The sequence below is a fragment of the Vanessa atalanta genome, chromosome 27 (assembly GCF_905147765.1).
Source record: "Vanessa atalanta chromosome 27, ilVanAtal1.2, whole genome shotgun sequence".
NCBI classification, from domain to species: Eukaryota; Metazoa; Arthropoda; class Insecta; order Lepidoptera; family Nymphalidae; genus Vanessa; species Vanessa atalanta.
Genome location: NC_061897.1, coordinates 2,024,905 through 2,044,062, shown reverse-complemented (window position 1 = coordinate 2,044,062; position 19,158 = coordinate 2,024,905). Strand labels below are relative to the sequence as shown.

The 19,158-nt window shown below is 33.6% G+C and overlaps 2 protein-coding genes across 5 annotated transcripts in view; one reads left to right on the top strand and one right to left on the bottom strand.

Moving 5' to 3' along the window:
• The window catches only part of LOC125074370 (WD repeat-containing protein 7), a 129,692-nt gene that overhangs the window by 60,851 nt on the left and 49,683 nt on the right, over positions 1-19,158 (bottom strand). The gene's annotated exons all lie outside the window — the stretch shown is intronic.
• Positions 14,308-16,599, top strand: LOC125074373 (cuticle protein 1-like). The gene is made up of 2 exons (XM_047685684.1): positions 14,308-14,354; positions 15,861-16,599. The coding sequence occupies exons 1-2, from the start codon at positions 14,343-14,345 to the stop codon at positions 16,320-16,322; spliced, it is 474 nt and encodes a 157-aa protein (XP_047541640.1). The 5' UTR covers positions 14,308-14,342; the 3' UTR covers positions 16,323-16,599.

Below are 19,158 nucleotides of genomic sequence, written 5' to 3'. Positions count from 1 at the left end.
CACGCGTTCTAACCACTGGGCCATCTCGGCTCAAGGAGCAATACTTTTTGTTATTATATTTCGGTTTAAAGGCTGAGTGAGACATGAATTGGAGACATGGGAGTCTTCCTCCATGTATCATAAAAAGTTGCTTTTTCAGGACATGAATAAAGCTAACCCAAGTAGACTCTCTATTGTCTCACCCTTATAATTCGACACGACCCAAGTGAAATTAGGAACAGTTCTTACGTTTTGCCACACTGTCAGAATCCGGCTTGCTACTACTACTACATAGAATATAACAACAGGCAAAATCATGACCTTAATTAAGGATTTGAACGCCGACAATCGTTCTATGCAGCGTTCTAATAAAAGAAGCGTGGACTTAGGCTTAAGCGAGGTTGATTACCTGGAAGGATATATAAGTTTAATTGTACTTTAACAGAGAAACTACTGAGTTTATTCTGCCGTTTCTTCTCGGTTAAATCTACTTTCCGAACCGGTGGCTTCTTAAGCCTCGTATAAAGAATATTAAGATTTTTTATATTAAATCACATCAAAGAGATGCAACCGTTTTTGATTATCTTCTTTATGTTTAAATATTAAGACAGAAAAACATTAAGACCAAACAGATGTCGATACAATTATTTTACATATATATATAACTAAACCCTGTTTACCTACATCACCAACGAGGGTATCGTGTTTAATTAAATAACGTATTAATAATTTAATTACAATCGCGTATGGCATGTCAAGAATTTGTTACCGTTTGTGGTGTCAAAAACATTATACGACATGTGTATTTCCGAGACCTTGTGTAGTACGCCATTTTGAATTTTCTATGACGTCATACCTAGCGGCTCGTAGATATTATAGAATAAGGTATTTTCCATTAAAAATTACTAGAGATTATATCACAGTATAATTTTATTAGCTACCCGACCCGGCTTAGTTTGAGTAGAGTTTATGTAGACCCATAAAACATCTATATAATCCATACTTCCATACTATACTTGCTAGTACTTACTAATATTATAAATGCGAAAGTAATTCTGTCTGTCTGTTTGTCTCGCTTTCACGCCAAAACTACTGAACCGATTTAAATGAAATTTTGTACACAGATAGTCTGGAGCCTGAGAAAGGAGATAGGCTACTTTTTAATTAGAAAAAGGATTGAAAAGGAAGATGAAATTTTGTATGAAAATATTGACATTTTCTTTAACTTTTTATGTCAAATTCAAATGCGTGCGAAGCCGCGGGCACAGCTAGTATCATAATATACCTACATCTTTATTGTTATACTACAAGAAAATTTCAACAGTGAATAAAAAAGATCGTTGAAATGATCATTATATTTGAACTAATTACATTACACAAAATTTAATGAATATACTTAAACTTAAACCTTCTACAACTATTCGAATTGTACTATATAGTATTGGGGAGACTCGTTAAAGGCACAATTGGCCACATCAACAATATTCATCAAAGACAAACTCCTATACAATGAAGCAGTCGTTGTCGCAGAGTTCAATGCAATCAATTATAGAATAAATTTTCAAAGGCATTAAAAATGAAGGCACATTAAAATAACGTAATTTTATATAACAATTATAAATAAAATAATATGACGTAACATAACGGCACGTACAGCACTTCTATGGAGAAATTATAATACATAAAAAATTTAAAAAAAAAACAACAAGATACAAAATACGTGAGTTGTCGTGGGTCCCTCGGTCGGAACGAATTTGTTTTTTATTAAATAACATACAACGTAAAAATAACATTGACAATGACTTTTTTTTTAATTAAAATTATTCCAAAAACAATTTAATATAATCTATATACATATATTAAAATTGGAGTGTCTGTTCGTGATATTTAAATAACCGCTTTTTACGAAGCAAATAAGTGCTAGAATTAAAAAAAAAAAACTATTACTGGGTTCCTTAACCTCTACTGAATAATACAAAATGGATTTTAAAAACCATTATTCGAACGATTATATCCTTCATCGAAACAACACAGCAATGATGTACTGATAATGCCATTGGAAAGTAACTCGGTGTCTGATAAACTGAGAATAAGGTCGTCAACAACGAATTCTGCTGATGAAATAATTCGTCGCGTTGCGAGGGATGTGGGCGCGGTTTTAAGAAACAGAATACATTCGACGTGGAATTTACAATGTATAATATTATTGTACCGACAACTGTGATTAATATTTAAATTAAATCGATATAAATTGTACTTTATTCTGTAATTTGCAACGACTTTAAATAATTTTACAAGATCGTATTCATTATATATATGTAATACTACTTGTCCATCGCAACTTTACTCGTCCAAAACATTTCAATGATATACGATAAAGTTTAAATAATTAAATAACAACCGTGGTGAGCTTAACACCTTAAGCATAAGGGATACCATGGACACCATCAACTCATATGTGATTCTATTTAAAAGGCGAGTGTTTATAGTAATAACATTTGCTGACGATGCAATGAAAATGTAACATAAATTATATACGCGTTTTTCTACGTGACCAATTGACACTTCTGACACTTTTCATAGTCTATTGGCAAAGATCCGCATTAAGTTTTTGTACGTGGCCAGTTGACAATTCTTAAACTTCTCATAGCCCATGGGCAAAGATGCAGACCACGTAACACATTTGAACTTTTTTTTACTTTTACTTTATTTTATTTTTACTTTTTTCTCTTACTTTATTTTTACTTTTTGATCAAATATGATCATTCCACCCTCATTGGAACATATACAGTCTTTTTACATCATATATAATTATCTATGCTTAATAGATAATAAAACAAGTTTATACAACATAATTGCCTCCTCCGATAGAGGAAAAGCCAAAATGGAACTTTTCTTAAAAAAAAAAAAAACATACTTCTATTTTATGAATTCACATTATAAACTCGTAAATCGTTTGTAATTGTTGTGATTGTAGAATAAATATTATAGCAATATCAATTAGATATCATTTCATACAATAAATTATTTAGACGCTAATTATATTTAATTGTGAAGATACCTATATAAATAAGTGAAAAAAAGAGTAACTGCTGTGTTTCTTGCCGGTTCTTATGGGTAGAATCTATATTCAGAATCGGAATTTGTATAAAGTGACGACTCACAGTAATCATGAGCTTGTTTAAATGAAGAATATTTTATTTTTAATTTAATAAAATCTCAGTAGGAGTTGGTTTCAAACATCAGTAACTCAACTAATCTTTGTAAAATTTGGCACACGGATAGACACGGTGACCTGCATGGAATTGATAACTGTCGAATGAGTAATTCGAATACCGTGCCAAGGAAAGTTAGTCGTTCGTATTATATTGAAGACCTTCTGGAACATTCGTACTTTGGAGTGATTTATTTGATAAATGGGCGTTGAAGTTTTGATTCGACTATTCACGATTTGGTTATTTACACTGCAAAATTGATCTTAATTGAGCGTGATCAAGGTGGTCTCGCTACTAAAATAAAATTCATCAAATATTTCTTAAATTATTATTATTAATATATTTAAATCACGTGTTAAGAAAAACTATGATTAACAAGGCGTATTACTCAATAAATAATTATATAGGTAACAAAATTGAAAAGAATTAAAGGTATTTAAGCAATAAATTAATTGTTTCTTTCTTCACGGTAGAATCTACGCCCCACACCGGTGATAGTAGTAGTAGAGGTGGTAGTGGTAGCTTTACATTTTCAAAATGACCAATCAAGAGAGCTCGCAAGAGTCCTTAATAAAAGTATGTTTTGATTTCAAATCTCGACGACGCCGCTGATTTTTCGTTAACCCAATCTGTGTTTATAATTCATCTCGTGCTTGGTGGTGGAGGAAATCTGTATGTCTGCGACAAAAGTATAGGTAGCACTCTTTTTTTTTATAAATTTTGGCGTTATTTTATATTTTTGCTGAACATCAGCAGATCTTCGCTGGACTTCGAGCTTGTCGTCTTCTTGGGAGACGTGGACCACACTGTCATTTTTTTTTTCAATTTAAAATTATATATAAATAATCCTTAATAAATATATATGATAATATATAATATATAAAAATACTGTATATGGTAGTTTTTTTTTAATGCTAATTACTGCAATCCCCGCTGGATTGCAGTAATTAGCATTAAAAAAAAAACTCCGTGCCCTGCTCCGTGCTCGATCAGTCTCGGCGACTCTGATGTTGCTTTTATGTATAGACGCAAACTACAATAGCCTCTTTATCTTCTAAGAGAAGAGTCAACTACCTAACCCAGTTGGATATTTACGAGACCTTTCGTAATAATAATATTATGCTTGTACCGAGAACCCCCTCTAGGTGTTGGAGGCCCGCATAGGCGGGCCGACCGTCAGGGCGTCACGGTAGCATGCGCAAGCGATCCCGTGGCGCCCGCCGAAAGACGGAGAGGGTACCGCTGGTTTTTTAGTGGGTAAACCCGGCGTACCTGGGCGCACTCGGCGTCCAGGGCTCCGGGGAGTCCCACACAAACCCCCACCTTCCATCACGTGGGGGAAGCGCGTAACGCGTTTTTCCAGCGAGAAAAAAAAAGTGTTAGTTACCCACGAAGGATTTACTTATAAATAACAAAAAAAAATATTGATTGTATTATAATGTATGAAATACTTTATATTTACTTGGTGGTAGGGCTTTATGCAAGCCCGTCTGGGTAGGTACCACCCACTCGTCATATATTTAACCGCCAAACAGCAGTACTCAGTATTGTTGTGTTCCGGTTTGGAGGGTGAGTGAGCCAGTGTAACTACAGGCACAAGGGACGTAACATCTTAGTTCCCAAGGTTGGTGGCGCATTGGTGGTGTAAGAAATGGTTAACATTTCTTACACCGCCATTTTCTATGGGCGGTGGTGACCACTTACCATCAGGTGGCCGATTTGCTCGTCCGCATACCGATAACAAAATAAAAACAATACGAATTACAATCTGTTTACCTACATTTTAGAGAATAGCCAGTGCGGTTTATACAACAATATAATAATAATTAAAAAACACTCTTCGCTCGCTACCGTCGGCATCGACTTGTATCAATTCTATTGGTCATTTGCATATCCTAATATTTAATTAATTACAATCCGCCAATCAAAAGCGTTCCTTTCTTTTGATTTTCGAGTGTCTGATATGAAAACCGATTACGATTGGTGCAAATTAATGAAACCATGACGACAGCAACTTTCGAACGTTTGGCCTTATTTGGATGTGACATTTTTCAAGAATAAACAGTTTTTGAAGCTTTAAAAAGTCACCGATCGAAACTTAATCGGATATGTCCCTCTTCCATCGTAACGCGTTCGATTACGTAACAAATACCAAAAATGGCAACGCATTTTCGGACGTATATTTAATACGTTTTTTAAACATACAATAATCTACTTTACAACCTTCAAATTCTTTTTAAACTTCGCACTCACTTCACTTCACTTTCACTCGCAAAATATCGAGAACTGACTTACGATGATATTCTGTTTTGTCAATTTTTGACGCGCGTGTCCCATATATGTTTTAAATATTATGGTCATTTTTTTTTACGTCATATAGAATGGCGGTCTGGCAAACGAACAATCTGATGGTAAGTGGTGACCACCGCCCATAGACATTGGTACTAAGAAATATCAATCATTTCTCACCAAGCGAGGAACTAAGATGTTATGTCCCTCGTGCCTGTAGTTTTTTAGCTGTTATATATGACTAGGGGGTCTCCCGCGAAACTTCGCGTTAATTCAAAAGAAAGGAATTTCGAAAACTATGATAAGTTTTGTTTTGATTTCATTTAATTGTAAACTACAAGTCACTCATCTACATTTGGCGGCCAAATGATGAAAACTTTTTTAAATGAAATTTTTAATGTCAAATAGTATAAATCAGTTCAGTTAGAATTGGAGTTTGTCGATGACAAAATCAAAGTCAAAAATCTTTATTCAATATAGAAGTGTTTACACTTGCTTATTGATAGTCAAAAATCTACCACCGGTTCGGAATTTAGCACCTCGGACCTGAGAAGAACCGGCAAAAGAAACTCAGCGGGATATATATATTTTTTTAAATCTGTTAAATCGTAACAGTTTAGTAAATTGCTATAAAGAATCCTCTTTATTTTTCTGCACATCTACGGCTATAGCTCTTCAAAGTGAGACGATAACCAATTTTTTATGCGCAGCCATCGTCCCATAATAACTGGGACAAAAATCGGCTGTAATTAATTATTTGTAAACAATTAAAAACAATATACGCCAAAGTTAAACTTCTCACGCGCGTACATAAGTACACGCAACTTTTTTCTTACCGTACAGCTCTCCTTTCACAGATATTTATCACATTTTGATTTATGCCGAGATTATTTGTATCGTGTTACTGAATATCACACCGTAACAACTTTTAAAAACCTTATGCTATTATATTTTTCTTAGAATGTGTTCAGATTACAGTTTAAGGGTTTAAGGAAGTATTTGAGGGCAAAGTTTTAGTCAAACGTTTCTGACGTAAAATCGTGTCAGACCTATGACATGTTTTCAAGTCACGTCATGTTTGATATTCTAGTTAGATTTACCAAAAATATTCTAACTAATATCATAAATGCTAAACTCTGGTGTGTGTATGTTCCTCTTCACAATATTTACCTCGTCACGCTTAAACCGCTGAAGCGATTTAGTCGAAATTTAGTACGGAGATAGTTTGAGTTTTTTCTAATTCACCTCAGGGGGTAAAATGGGGTCAGACGGTTACGGTTTATGTACTCTAGGTAAAGTTTTATAAATTTCGCGAAGAAAAACTGCAGAATCAGCTAGTATATGTATAAAATGTACGTAAAAAAAAAAACACAAATTAAATATCCACACAATTCATTCTAGTTAAAATCGCTTCAAAAACACTTGAACATACGTGAGATTAAAATTTCGTAACAATTTAGGACTTAACAAACTCAACCGATCATTACAATTATTTCTCCGTAATTTACATTGACAAGTAACAGCTCTCTACTCAAGGAAAACATTCGGAGCTTATCACACCAAGGTACTGTACCGCGGGTTATAGGACAAGCATGCAGGTTGCCTCACTACATTTTCCTTCACACTGAGCACGATATGAATTATAAGCACTCGTTGAGGACAATAATAACTTATTTATCACAGAACCAACTTGACTCTCATCTTAGTGACAATATCAAATATATTCGCCGGAAAATATTAGCCAGTAAGTTTTTATCTTACGCTTTCACGCGAGAACTATTCAACGTATCATCATTAAATATTGCATACACTGCATCGGTGGTCAGGTGGACGGAGACGAATATAGGGCAAATAATACCTCCCTCTCCTTTCCTCACATAGAGGCAGATACTATTAAATATTGAAACCTTTCTACGTTTTAGATCAAAATCAATGGCAAGCATGGAACATGAAAACTAATGAGCTGAATAGTTTATAGTTAAATTTCCTTAATTACAAACCAGAGAGAACGAATAACAATTGGCGCTTTAACTAGCGAGTTCATCTCGGAAGAATCCCCATAACGAGCCAGTTATTAGCTTCACACATTACATTACATTAACAGCCTGTAAATTTCCCACTGCTGGGCTAAGGCCTCTCCCATTGAGGTGAAGGTTTGGAGCATATTCCACTACGTTGTTCCAATGCCGGTTGGTGGAATACACATGTGGCAGAATTTCGTTGAAATTAGACACATGCAGTTTTCCTCACGATGTTTTCCTTCACCGCCGAGCACGAGATGAATTATAAACACAAATTTAGCACATGAAAATTCAGTGGTGCTTGCCTGGGTTTGAACCCGTAATCATCGGTTAAGATGCACGCGTTACCACTAGGACATCTCGGCTCTTACATTCAATTCAAATTCATTTTCATTCAATCATTCATTCAAATTCCGTACAACAATGCAAAGTCCTTATAAGAGCCTACTTAAATGAACTTTAGTTATATTTTTTTTATATTGTACTCTAAATATGAACGATCATCAAACAATTTTCGAATATGATTCGTTTGATCAGTTCTAATCACATACGCTATTTAGTTCCACCGTATAACAACAGTAGTGACTGTTGATATGGTGATGTCCTCAAGAGAGACCAGCTTACTATCAACATATCACATATCAAATCAAATCAAAATATACTTTATTCAAGTAGGTTTTTACAAGCACTTTTGAATCTTCATTTAGCAAACTGTATTAAGTAAAGCTACCACCGGTTCGGAATGTAGATCCTACCGAGAAGAACCGACAAGAAACTCTTTTTCAACTTCTAAAAATGCAGTCATGTTAGTTAAATACAATTATATATGTATGTAATATATATCAATAATAAATAAATAACAATATATAGAATACATATTATTATTTATAGAATAATATGCCTCCTTTATCAAAATATTTTTTACAAATGATTTGAATTTATGAAACGGCAAAGTTAAAAATATCTGCGGAATTTTAGTATACACAGATACACTCTTTGACGATTTTATGATTCTGAGTTCAAACCCGGAGCGAGACCCACTAAATTCATTTATATTTATAATTACGAGGTTAACATCGTAAAACACTGCACGTGATGCACAAGAATCTGTCAGACGGAGCAGCGTGGTAGAGTAAGCTCCAATATTTCTCTTTAAAATGCTGCATTTATTCCCAGCAATGTCTTGCACAATAACACGCGGTTACTTTACAATTGCAAGCACCGTAAATAAAATAAAATCATATGACACATTTTTTTACATACAAAAACCATTAACATTTTTTGTTAAATAAATACGTACAAAATAACTTCACCTTGCGACGTATCGTGCCGAGCGACTTAACGTATTGAATTACTTACGAAAATCAGAGCGTGAATTATTAAATGCGGTTATGTCTATCTATTAATATTTTACAACCGTTCGTCGGTGTAGTTGCTAGCTTGTAACTCTGGGTTTGAATCCTGGGTCGATCCAATATTATATATACTAAAAAATATCATGAACATTTTCCGTCATATAGTCACTCGAAGTTTAGAGAGGGCAGTTTCTATGGAAAGTCAGATCAGCCGTTAGTTTTACGCCTGATAAAGATTCGGAAAGAGCTCGGGTTGTGCCATCTTGCCACCCTGATAGATTACGAGTATAAGAGAACTGCTTACATACAGACCTATACTTTAATTTAGCATTATAATAACTGGTGGTAAGTGGTCACCACCAGCCATAGCAATTGGCGCTGTTAGAAATAATAGCCATACCTTATGTCACATTAATGCGCCAACAACTCTGGGAACTAAGATGTTACGTCCCTTGTACCTGTAGTCACATTACCTAACATATTCACTAACTATTGCTGTTTGGCGGTAGAATATCTGATGAGTAGGTGGACTCAGACGAGCTTGCACGCAACCCTACCACACAGTCGAACTTAAGATTTGTCAACATGGACAAAAATTAAACCAAACCTCAATCAATCAACTAGACTAAAAACCTAATTATAAAATAAACACAGATTTTAAGTAAAATACGATAAACTAATTTAATACCAACCTAATAATGATTATAATTAAGTACGTAAGTTTTAATTACCATTTCAAGTGGTGCCTTCGTGGTGAAGTTCATACAACAAGGCTGTAAGTGGATAGATTAATGAAATATGATTATGATGAATAATGGTGATTAAAAATGAAGTAGTTAATTTTTACACACACACACATACAAACACACGTACATACACACACATTTATAACAGGCTTTGTATACCTAATTTAACATAGTGTGTACTGTAATGCCTCTTGAAGTGTAAAACATTATAAATTATTTACAAAGTTTCAACTGAATCGTTCGAATTATAAATTAATACGTAGAATACGAAGACATACAAACATTAATGTATATAAGCGTGTATTATGGCTTTTATTAATGTTAATGTTTGTATATATATATATATATATACAAACATTAACATTAATAAAAGCGAAATACCATTCGATGACTAATCACGACATCTCTGAAACTATAACACATACAAACTTGAAATTTATCATGTCGCAGCAAAAACGTTTTACAACCAGTAGTTCTAAAGATTAGCGTATTATAATAGTTTCGATTACGTTTGATACGCGCAGTTGTGGCCGCAGCTTTATAAGCAATTCATACAATCGCTTCCGCTTCGGTTGGTCGCATGTCGATATTTTAAGAGGTTTTTTTTTAACAAGACATATTTAACTGACTTCCAAATATTTCATACTGTACAGATTTTATTTTATATAGTAAAATAAAATTTCAGCCAATAACCCACAGCCATTATGCTTGTCATAATACTGTAATGAGACTCATACTCGGCGCCGCTAACCTTCGGGGGCGGACTATTGGGCTGCCTGGCGGTACCACCATTGCCCATTGGCGCCGTATGAAATTTTAATCATTTCATTCTTAACCATCTGCGACATCAACCTTGGGAACTGAGATGTTATTTGCCTATCGTAACACTGGCTCACTCACCATTCAAACACAAAACACAACAATAGGTACCAAGTTTGAACCCAGACAGGCTTTTACAAAGTCCTACAAGTATAAGTAGTTCCCAAGCTTGGTATTACAAGGGATGGTTAAAATTCTTTACGGTACCAATATGCGCCAATTTTGGTGATCACTAACGTGACCCATTTGTCAGTCTGCCTGCCTTGACGTCCCCAAATAACCCAATTGAAATCTTGATATACGTAATCCTACTGTTATATTTTCATCTCATTCGCATCCATATACCGACCGACAAAGTCGCTTATAGCAATAATACAGGCGAAGGTGCCCTTATTTGTAACGCAAAAAGCTGATAAATAATGTTACCATATTACATATTATATTTAATTCATAATGCAAGACTAATATTTATTTCTATGTACAGCCTGCACTTAGTAATTCTTAGAGCTAATAGAGATAAAAATGGCATTAATATTACCATAATACACGCTTATCTGCATTCTTACAATCGTTTTTTATCTCTTTTACAAGTTGGGAATAAGTACAGGACAAAAAATATATAATTTTCATACACGTAATATTTTTTATCAAAAATATTAATTGCTTTTTTTTGTAATCTTATTTACGGTGTAACAGGAGGACACGGCGCGAATTCCACACCACAGCTCCTTTTGCCTTTAAATGTCACGTGTTATGAGACAGATTTTTTTGTTTCGTCGACCGAAAGCTTCCTGCTCCGCCTAGCTGATCACACGTTATCATCGACAATGAAGACTTAATAATCTTTAGACATGGCATTTGTTATTACTGATCGCCTATTTGTTACCAGTTTCTCAGCACTAGTAATTCCTTTTAAGCACTTCGTGGTTTTCTTTCCAAAACCAGAAACGTCCTGCTTAATGTAGTATGTAATAATTAATTACTAATGATTAAGTAATCCGGCTTGGCGATGGTTTATTATTAACATCTTAATTAAGGACTAAATAATAGGAAAAAATAACGATTCAGATTCCAGAGTGGTTTCTTAGTAATGCACTGAGTTAGTTGCGTAATAGTTAGGATTTCGACAAATTTATATTCCGTTTCTCACGTCTTCTTATGGAACGATCTTGGTGATAACAAAAATATAACGGGTATATAATCGAAAATAAGTCAGATTAAATCAGGAAAATAATTAGTAAAAATTTTATTAAAATTAAAAAAAAACAATCGCTGTATGGTACAGAAATATATACTAATATTATAAATGTGACAGTAACTCTATCTGCCGGTCTGTTTGTTACACTTTCACGGTTAAACAACTGAACCTAATTTGATAAAATTTGATATCAACTAAGCTTGAGCCTCGAGGAAGGACAAAGGATAGTTTTATACCTAAAACCTACGACCTGGTCGAATTCTTCGCGGTATCGGTAGTTACAAATAATTACTATTATTTTATTATTTACTGGAATCAACCGGACACGTACTTTTTAATTCCTTTCGTAGAACGGTTAACACAAACGACAAATTAAAACTCAGTATTTCCCATTGCACAGTGAAAAATTCAATTAACACCTCGTCAATAAATACTTAAGGTACTATATAATAACTAAAAAGAGTGGTTCAAACTCCAGGACACGCTTGTCTTGATAGAAATGAATTTATGTGTCAAAAACGTATACAAATGTGAAACCAAATTTAGACCTTAAAAGTTTACCCTTAAAGTGTTAAATCAAAACGTTATGGATTAATGATAGCTAACATTTTAAATTATAGATGTATAAGCACTCTCAAAATAAAAAAAAATATTCAACAAACATAGTTTGTAACACGCCATTATAATATTTAAATAATAATGACAATTTAAGGCCACTGCTTCACAAATCAGTACCAAAATCAAACTCTTTATTTCTATAACATTACATTTGTAGCTACCTCACTGATTGTCAAAGATCTACCATCGATTCGGATACAATTACTCAAATTTGAGATGAAACGGCGACAAATAACCAGAGGAATTTTGATAATTATTATTTTTTACGATACTAAAGAAGCGTTTCTGAAAACTTGGTAAAAAAAACCCACAAAACCTGATTATGAAAAAACGCTGTCCGCCAAGACAGCACAACGGCTGAAAAATTATAGACTCCGTTCAATTTCAAGCACTACCGCAATTTTTTTATGTATTTTATTTCTGTTTTTAATTTGTATTTTTATTCTGCAAAAGGAAAGTATGCTATTTACCACAAAAAAAGTTGTTATTACTTTCTTTACACCGATTTTCCCGAACCGAAAACTTGGACATAGAACAATTTACCCTTAAAGGGTACAGTTTAACGTATTCCAATAGATCGTTCTATTTTCAATACATAGTTTTGCAAAGGATAATTTTATTTTGTTTGCTACCATTTGTAACGTCACACATGAAAAAGTAAGAGTTTATTTTTACATCTATTTATATACACGGAATTACCACAGACCATCAAGGACTCATATATCCTTTCTGCCTCACATAAATTAATTACATTATGTTGTGTATATGTTAATCTCATAAACGACTCATATTAACAAAATTAAACAAAGAGTTTTGAAAGAAAAAGTTTTTATATATCATCAGAACTAATGTTAATATTAAAATACGAAAGTGAGTTGAGTGTTTGTTATCAACCGATCATCATTGAATTGGGGATAAATATTATTAGGGGTAGAGATAAAGGCATAGGCTTAACTAAAATTTGGTCAGAATCCCCCTCAAACGCATATAAGCCGCGAGTGGAAACTAGGAACGGACTAAAGCAAAAAGTTACGAAACAAAAAGTTTAAATATAATATTAGATATTAATTAAATAACACCAAAGACATAAAATGTTAGAGATAATTTTAATTGCATAAATAAGATACGAAATTTAATTATATATATATTCGTAGCAATCGACTTTCCGTTTTAATGTTTTTATCAAAACTAATTTACTCAACTTAATAGGTACATATGTTACATTAATTTATAAATTTTAAAGTTGAATATTAAAATATTATATATTGGATATTTTTAGAGATTTGAAACTCTATTTTGGAGATAGGATTTTTATCCAAAATAATATTACGAAGAACTAAAATTTGTTCGTTTGTATGTAAGGATAAACTCCGGCACTAATAAACCAACTCTATATTTATTCCATGGATGGAAAGCAATGTTATCCCTGAGTGCTATCGTATGTCACACTAAATTTTTTATTATTATTTAAATTATTCGAAGTCGAGGAGTTTAGAATCGATCATGGAAAACGTATCGACATGTGATTATTATTTGAGTTTTCTAAATATATAATATTATTATGTATTATTAAAACACGAATAATTGATTCACTTCAAACTTCATAGTCAGTACTGTTAGCAAATTAATTCACACTAGGCAAAATACTCATGCATAAATATTCAATGTCAAAATATTAATTATGAAATATAAATTTAATTATATTCGACCTCAAATTGGTTTATTATCAAACTAAAAAAAAAAACATTAACAATAAAGAAAGCAAGCCTAAATTGTAAAAAATCTTTATTAATTTATTAAATAAACTACAGAACAAAAATTAAACCGAAAAAATTACGAATAAAATACATTATCTCAAGGAATAAGAGAGTCCAATTTGAGACACTTTTTTTCGATCTCATTAAAAAAAAAAAACTGACAATGACATTTCATCAACGTAAGTCGAAATGTCGCCTCTGTATATTTTTAACACAACAAACAGGTACTTTATAGTATCAATGATTACTCGGGAACTTTCAATAATAATCCACGCGTATAAAAGACCTAGCCACCAAGAGGACAACATTCAGTAGCTCACGAGTAGTCTGACAAAGAAGTTCACGATGAGATTTCTGGTAAGACATCATCTTATCAGTACAGTATATATCATAAAATAAACGAAATAGCTCGGCTTGAAAAAAGATATTCAAAAAAAGTTTTAAAAGCGATCGTTTATTTTATAATATGTCGTATTTTAAGATTCAACCTTATAAAGAACCTCATTTTTAATCTGTTATGGTTATGTGACAATTAGTGCAATTGGGCGGAAAATTTAACTTTAATTATGGATTCGAAAATTTTATTTTACGAAATATTTTTTAAAACCATAACAGATTAAAAATAATGTTTTCTCCTTATTTTTGGTTTATTATTTTCATTTGTTTTTTACTTTTATATTTTATGTTTTATCGTACAACGTCAATAATATTAAGGATTTTAAATTTTTCGTCACATGTACGCTTTTCCTCGATCTCGAAAAAAAAAAAAAACATTTTTCCTCCCTTTTTTATTGGCCTGTGATATATGAAATTGACATATCTACATATAAAAATTAGTTCACTTTTATTTTAAATATTTCAAATTTCCCGAAAGAGCCACCATCTTTGCCAATATATTACGGCATACGGTAATGAATTAAAATTTCATAACATATTATGCGACAATTTTAAGAATATCTTTCTGGCCTAAATACATTTGCGATTTTTAAAGGATTTTAACGAAAATCGTTACTATCACAGTGCAATAAAGTCCAAAAGACACGATAGTAACACCGCGTACGGATCGTTACAAGCTGCATTGCAAGTACGCGTTCTGCATACTAGTTGTTGGTGGTCAAGGGCGTTAGCAAAGATTATTCAACAGACGTACATATTTATGCAATAGTATTTTTCTTTCGTTGTCGAAAAGTATCTTATAATAAAATCTGTAATATTTATTACAATTCAAAATTTATCTTGACCGATGCCGTACAAACTATCCGAATTTCCAATTACGCGCCAAATCTCGTACAAATACAGATAAATAAAATAAATTGCAAATATTTAAATTAAAAAAAATATAACGTCAAAAATGAGTTAATATTTCTTTTAGTGTTAAAGTATATTGCTTGTCTACGTTCGAAATTAAATTTGAGTACTGTATAAATATTGTTAGTTATATTAGGTATAGCATAGACAATTTGATAGTGACTAACATATATTAATATATAATATGTATGCTTTAACGGTCGAAAGGATATACGTAACCATATTAGAACTATTTCATAAGGTCTGAAGCCGATATGGTTTTGCAAAACGTACGCAAGGTCGTTCTACGAATGATTTGTGGTCATGCTCTGTGAAATATATTCAGACCACGTACAAAAATAATTAAAAATAATTGGTCTTATACATAATATGACATTGACAGACGAAAATAATATATTCAAGTTGGAGTAGTTTACTTTTATGTTTTTAGCATATTGTAGTATTTTATCAAAATTTTTGTAAGCCTTTGTTTATTTCTACAATATGTAATATATCATTTAAATTTATGTTGTTTTTGCCGATATAGTCTAATTCTTTGTATTTTCTATTCAACAGATTGCTTTCGTTGCCATCCTGGGCTATGCTTCGGCTAGCGCCATCATCTCCCCCCTGGTATACGGAGCCAACGCTGGTGACGTCCAGGCCGCGGCCATCGACGCTACCGTAGCCGCTCAGGACACCGTCCGCGCTATTGGTGAAGGACAGGCCCGCGCCGCCGAAGCCGTGATCCAGCACAACACCGAGGCAGTCCGTCAAGTCGCCGAGACCAACCGCAACCTCCACGAGAACGCTTACTGGGGCAACGTAGCCGCTTCCCAAAACCTCGTCGCCGCCGCTCAATCCCAAGCCGCCGCCGTTGACGGTGCCGCCGCTGCCGTCCGCGCTGCGTACGCCGGTGCTGCCTACCCTTACGCCGCCGCTCCCTTGGCTTACGGCCACGCCCTCCCTTACGCCGCTGCTCCCCTCGGCTACGCCGCGTACGGAGCTTACGGTCTCCACGGTCTTCGCGCTTGGTAAATTTCCGATCATAGCATCACTTAGATAGTGATGTCGCCGTTCGGGAGTTGCCTCGACCATGGTTGAGGAGGCGTCCGAACATGCCTAGCTGTCGATGGCAATGTCTGTGGTTAGACATAGATATTGTCATCCCAGCTAGTCTTCAGATCACCTCATAGTATCAAAGGTACCCGATTGCTCAATGAAAACACCACAAAGGTCTCACAGTAACTCTCTTTGTACATAAGCGAATCTCATGCCATCACTGCCAAAGTGTAAATAAACACATTTTTACAAATCCAGTTTTTTATTGTTTGTATGTAACCCACTAAATATCCCCTTTTATAATAAGTAAAAATAATATCACAGATCAAATTTTTATCGTATCATGAAACTTATACTTTCATAATGGCTAACTTCAGCCTTTAAATTTGCCACTGTACACTGTATTTTGGTTGAAGCTTTAAAAATAAACATCACCATTTTCCCAACACATCTCAAACCATGAATAACTTGGAAAAATTATCTCTTCATTTTTTCGGTTGGGAATTAAGGTACTTCACACCGATAAACTCTCTTGATTCCACTCAGAATACAAAACAAAAGCCAGATGGAGCACGCGCAACAGTATAGTGACGCAACAAAAGCGAATACAAATTCCCGGTAGTGTGCACTAATTAGCATTGTGTTAATACTTCAACAATTTATAAAGTGACAACATTTCTGGTATATTAACAAAAAGACTAGTCGTTTCGTACTACCAGGGTGACCACCAATTTTTCCTTAAATATAATATTCCACGCGCTCTAATCCGGCTTTTGTTTTATAATCTGAGAGCTACAATTAATTTGAACATCGTGTACCGAAAGAATAATCATTTTGAGTTCTTCTAAATTACTCGATTGAGTTCTAAAATCGACTCGCATGCAATAGAAGTTCTATTAAAACAGCCAATGCTTGTTTAATTAATCATTCTGAGATAATTGTTAATAAAACTTAAGAGAGGCATTCAAAAACTAATCTTGATTTAAGCGGTACGACATTTTATTGAAAATAAATCACATTTTATATACATATAATAAAATTGTAGTGTCTATTTGTAATATTAAAATAACCGATTTTTACTAAATGCATATTGTATGTGTACACGGTACATGTACCAAAATAACATTTTTTTTCAATTTTTGTCTGTTTGTTCCGGCTAATCTCTGGAACGGCTGGACCGATTTTGACAGGACTTTCACTGGCAGATAGTAGATAATAAGGAATAAATTAAGCTATAGCATTACAACTATAACATTTTTGTTCAATTCAAACGCGCACGAAGTCGCGCACAGCGAGTAATTAATATTTTCAATCGCCTTTCAAATTATTCTACATATTTCTAAAACCAGCTTGTATGAGTCCACTGCTGGACTTCGGGCTCCCACTTAGGCACGCCACTGAGCCCGATCTTCGGCGACTCTCATCCACTATCTTCCACCTTCCGTACGTCATCGCTCTACCGTACCACAGGGCGTCCTACACTACGCTTGCCAATTCAAATTCCAAAAAACTCGATCTTAGCTTCAAGCCAATATATTATCATGCAAATTGACACAATGGACAATGCTCCTTAACGAATTCATTACAAACCATGTAATTAGTTGCACGGGTAATCAACACCTTCGCATTTAATTACTTATCGTTTCACGGGTAAAGTTATAATCAACGATCAGCTTTCATTTTGATACATTATTTTGATTAATATTTACGACGATTTCCGGTGATTAATTTTTTAAATTCGCATAATAAATATTTTTACTAAGCGGCCATGACAATATTAGTACTCGGTAAGTTTAAAAAGTAAAGTCTGTCGTCTTTGTAATTATCCACTACACGAAAAACGCCTTCTCTTTTCTTAAATAGAAGATTTGGACCGTATACGTATACAATGTATATGTTACTGTAAAAGCTCGAACCACGGTAAATCTTAAGATTTTCCAGTAAAACCTAAGATTTAAACCTAAGATTTTGTGGAAAAGACTTTCGATAAATATCACCTGACATATGGAGGTCTCGACACCATGGAACACTAAATGATTTATAAATACGGAACTAAAATTAAATTCCGGAAGATCCACGCATTTTAACTAGTGCCACACCGGCTTTAAATTCAAAGCCACACCGTAAACAATCGCTGCACTGAAATTTTTAATTAATTCATTTCGTTTTTCGTATAAAATAATACCATCATCACCTCTGTTCCAGTTGTCATAGCAACATTAGTAGAATATACTTCACAAGCTAAATTCATTTATGAACCTTCGTTTGAAGATTATCCGAAAGGAAGATATTTTGACACCGACTTTTATCCGATTGCTATTTATATGAGCGCAAGTAAAAAAACAGATAATAATATGAAATTACTATTGAAACACAAAATGGCAGACGTACCAAAAAACAAGAGAACCAAGGGTAAGAATAATAAAAAGATGAGAGCAATAGATAAAGAGCTAATTCGGAATCAGAAACTAGGATTACCACTGATGGCCATAGTCACAGGATTAGGATTAGGTTATGAGCTTTATAAAGAATTGAAACACAGAGGAAAATAATACGGGTTTCGAAAAAATGCAGTGCAACTAATATCAAATAAACTTAATAAAACGTGTACAAAAACTTACGTAACGTAATTTTCGAAAATTTCCGATGCTGAATGATTTATTTTCTCTAAATTCTGTGACTAATTTCACGTTTTTTCTTTTTTGAAATTTATTTAATTTCATTGTAAACTTAAAAATAACTGAGTAATATAGATGTCTGTGCATATTATAAAGTCTATGGTATTTTTGTAATTGTATATTTAGAAATAAAT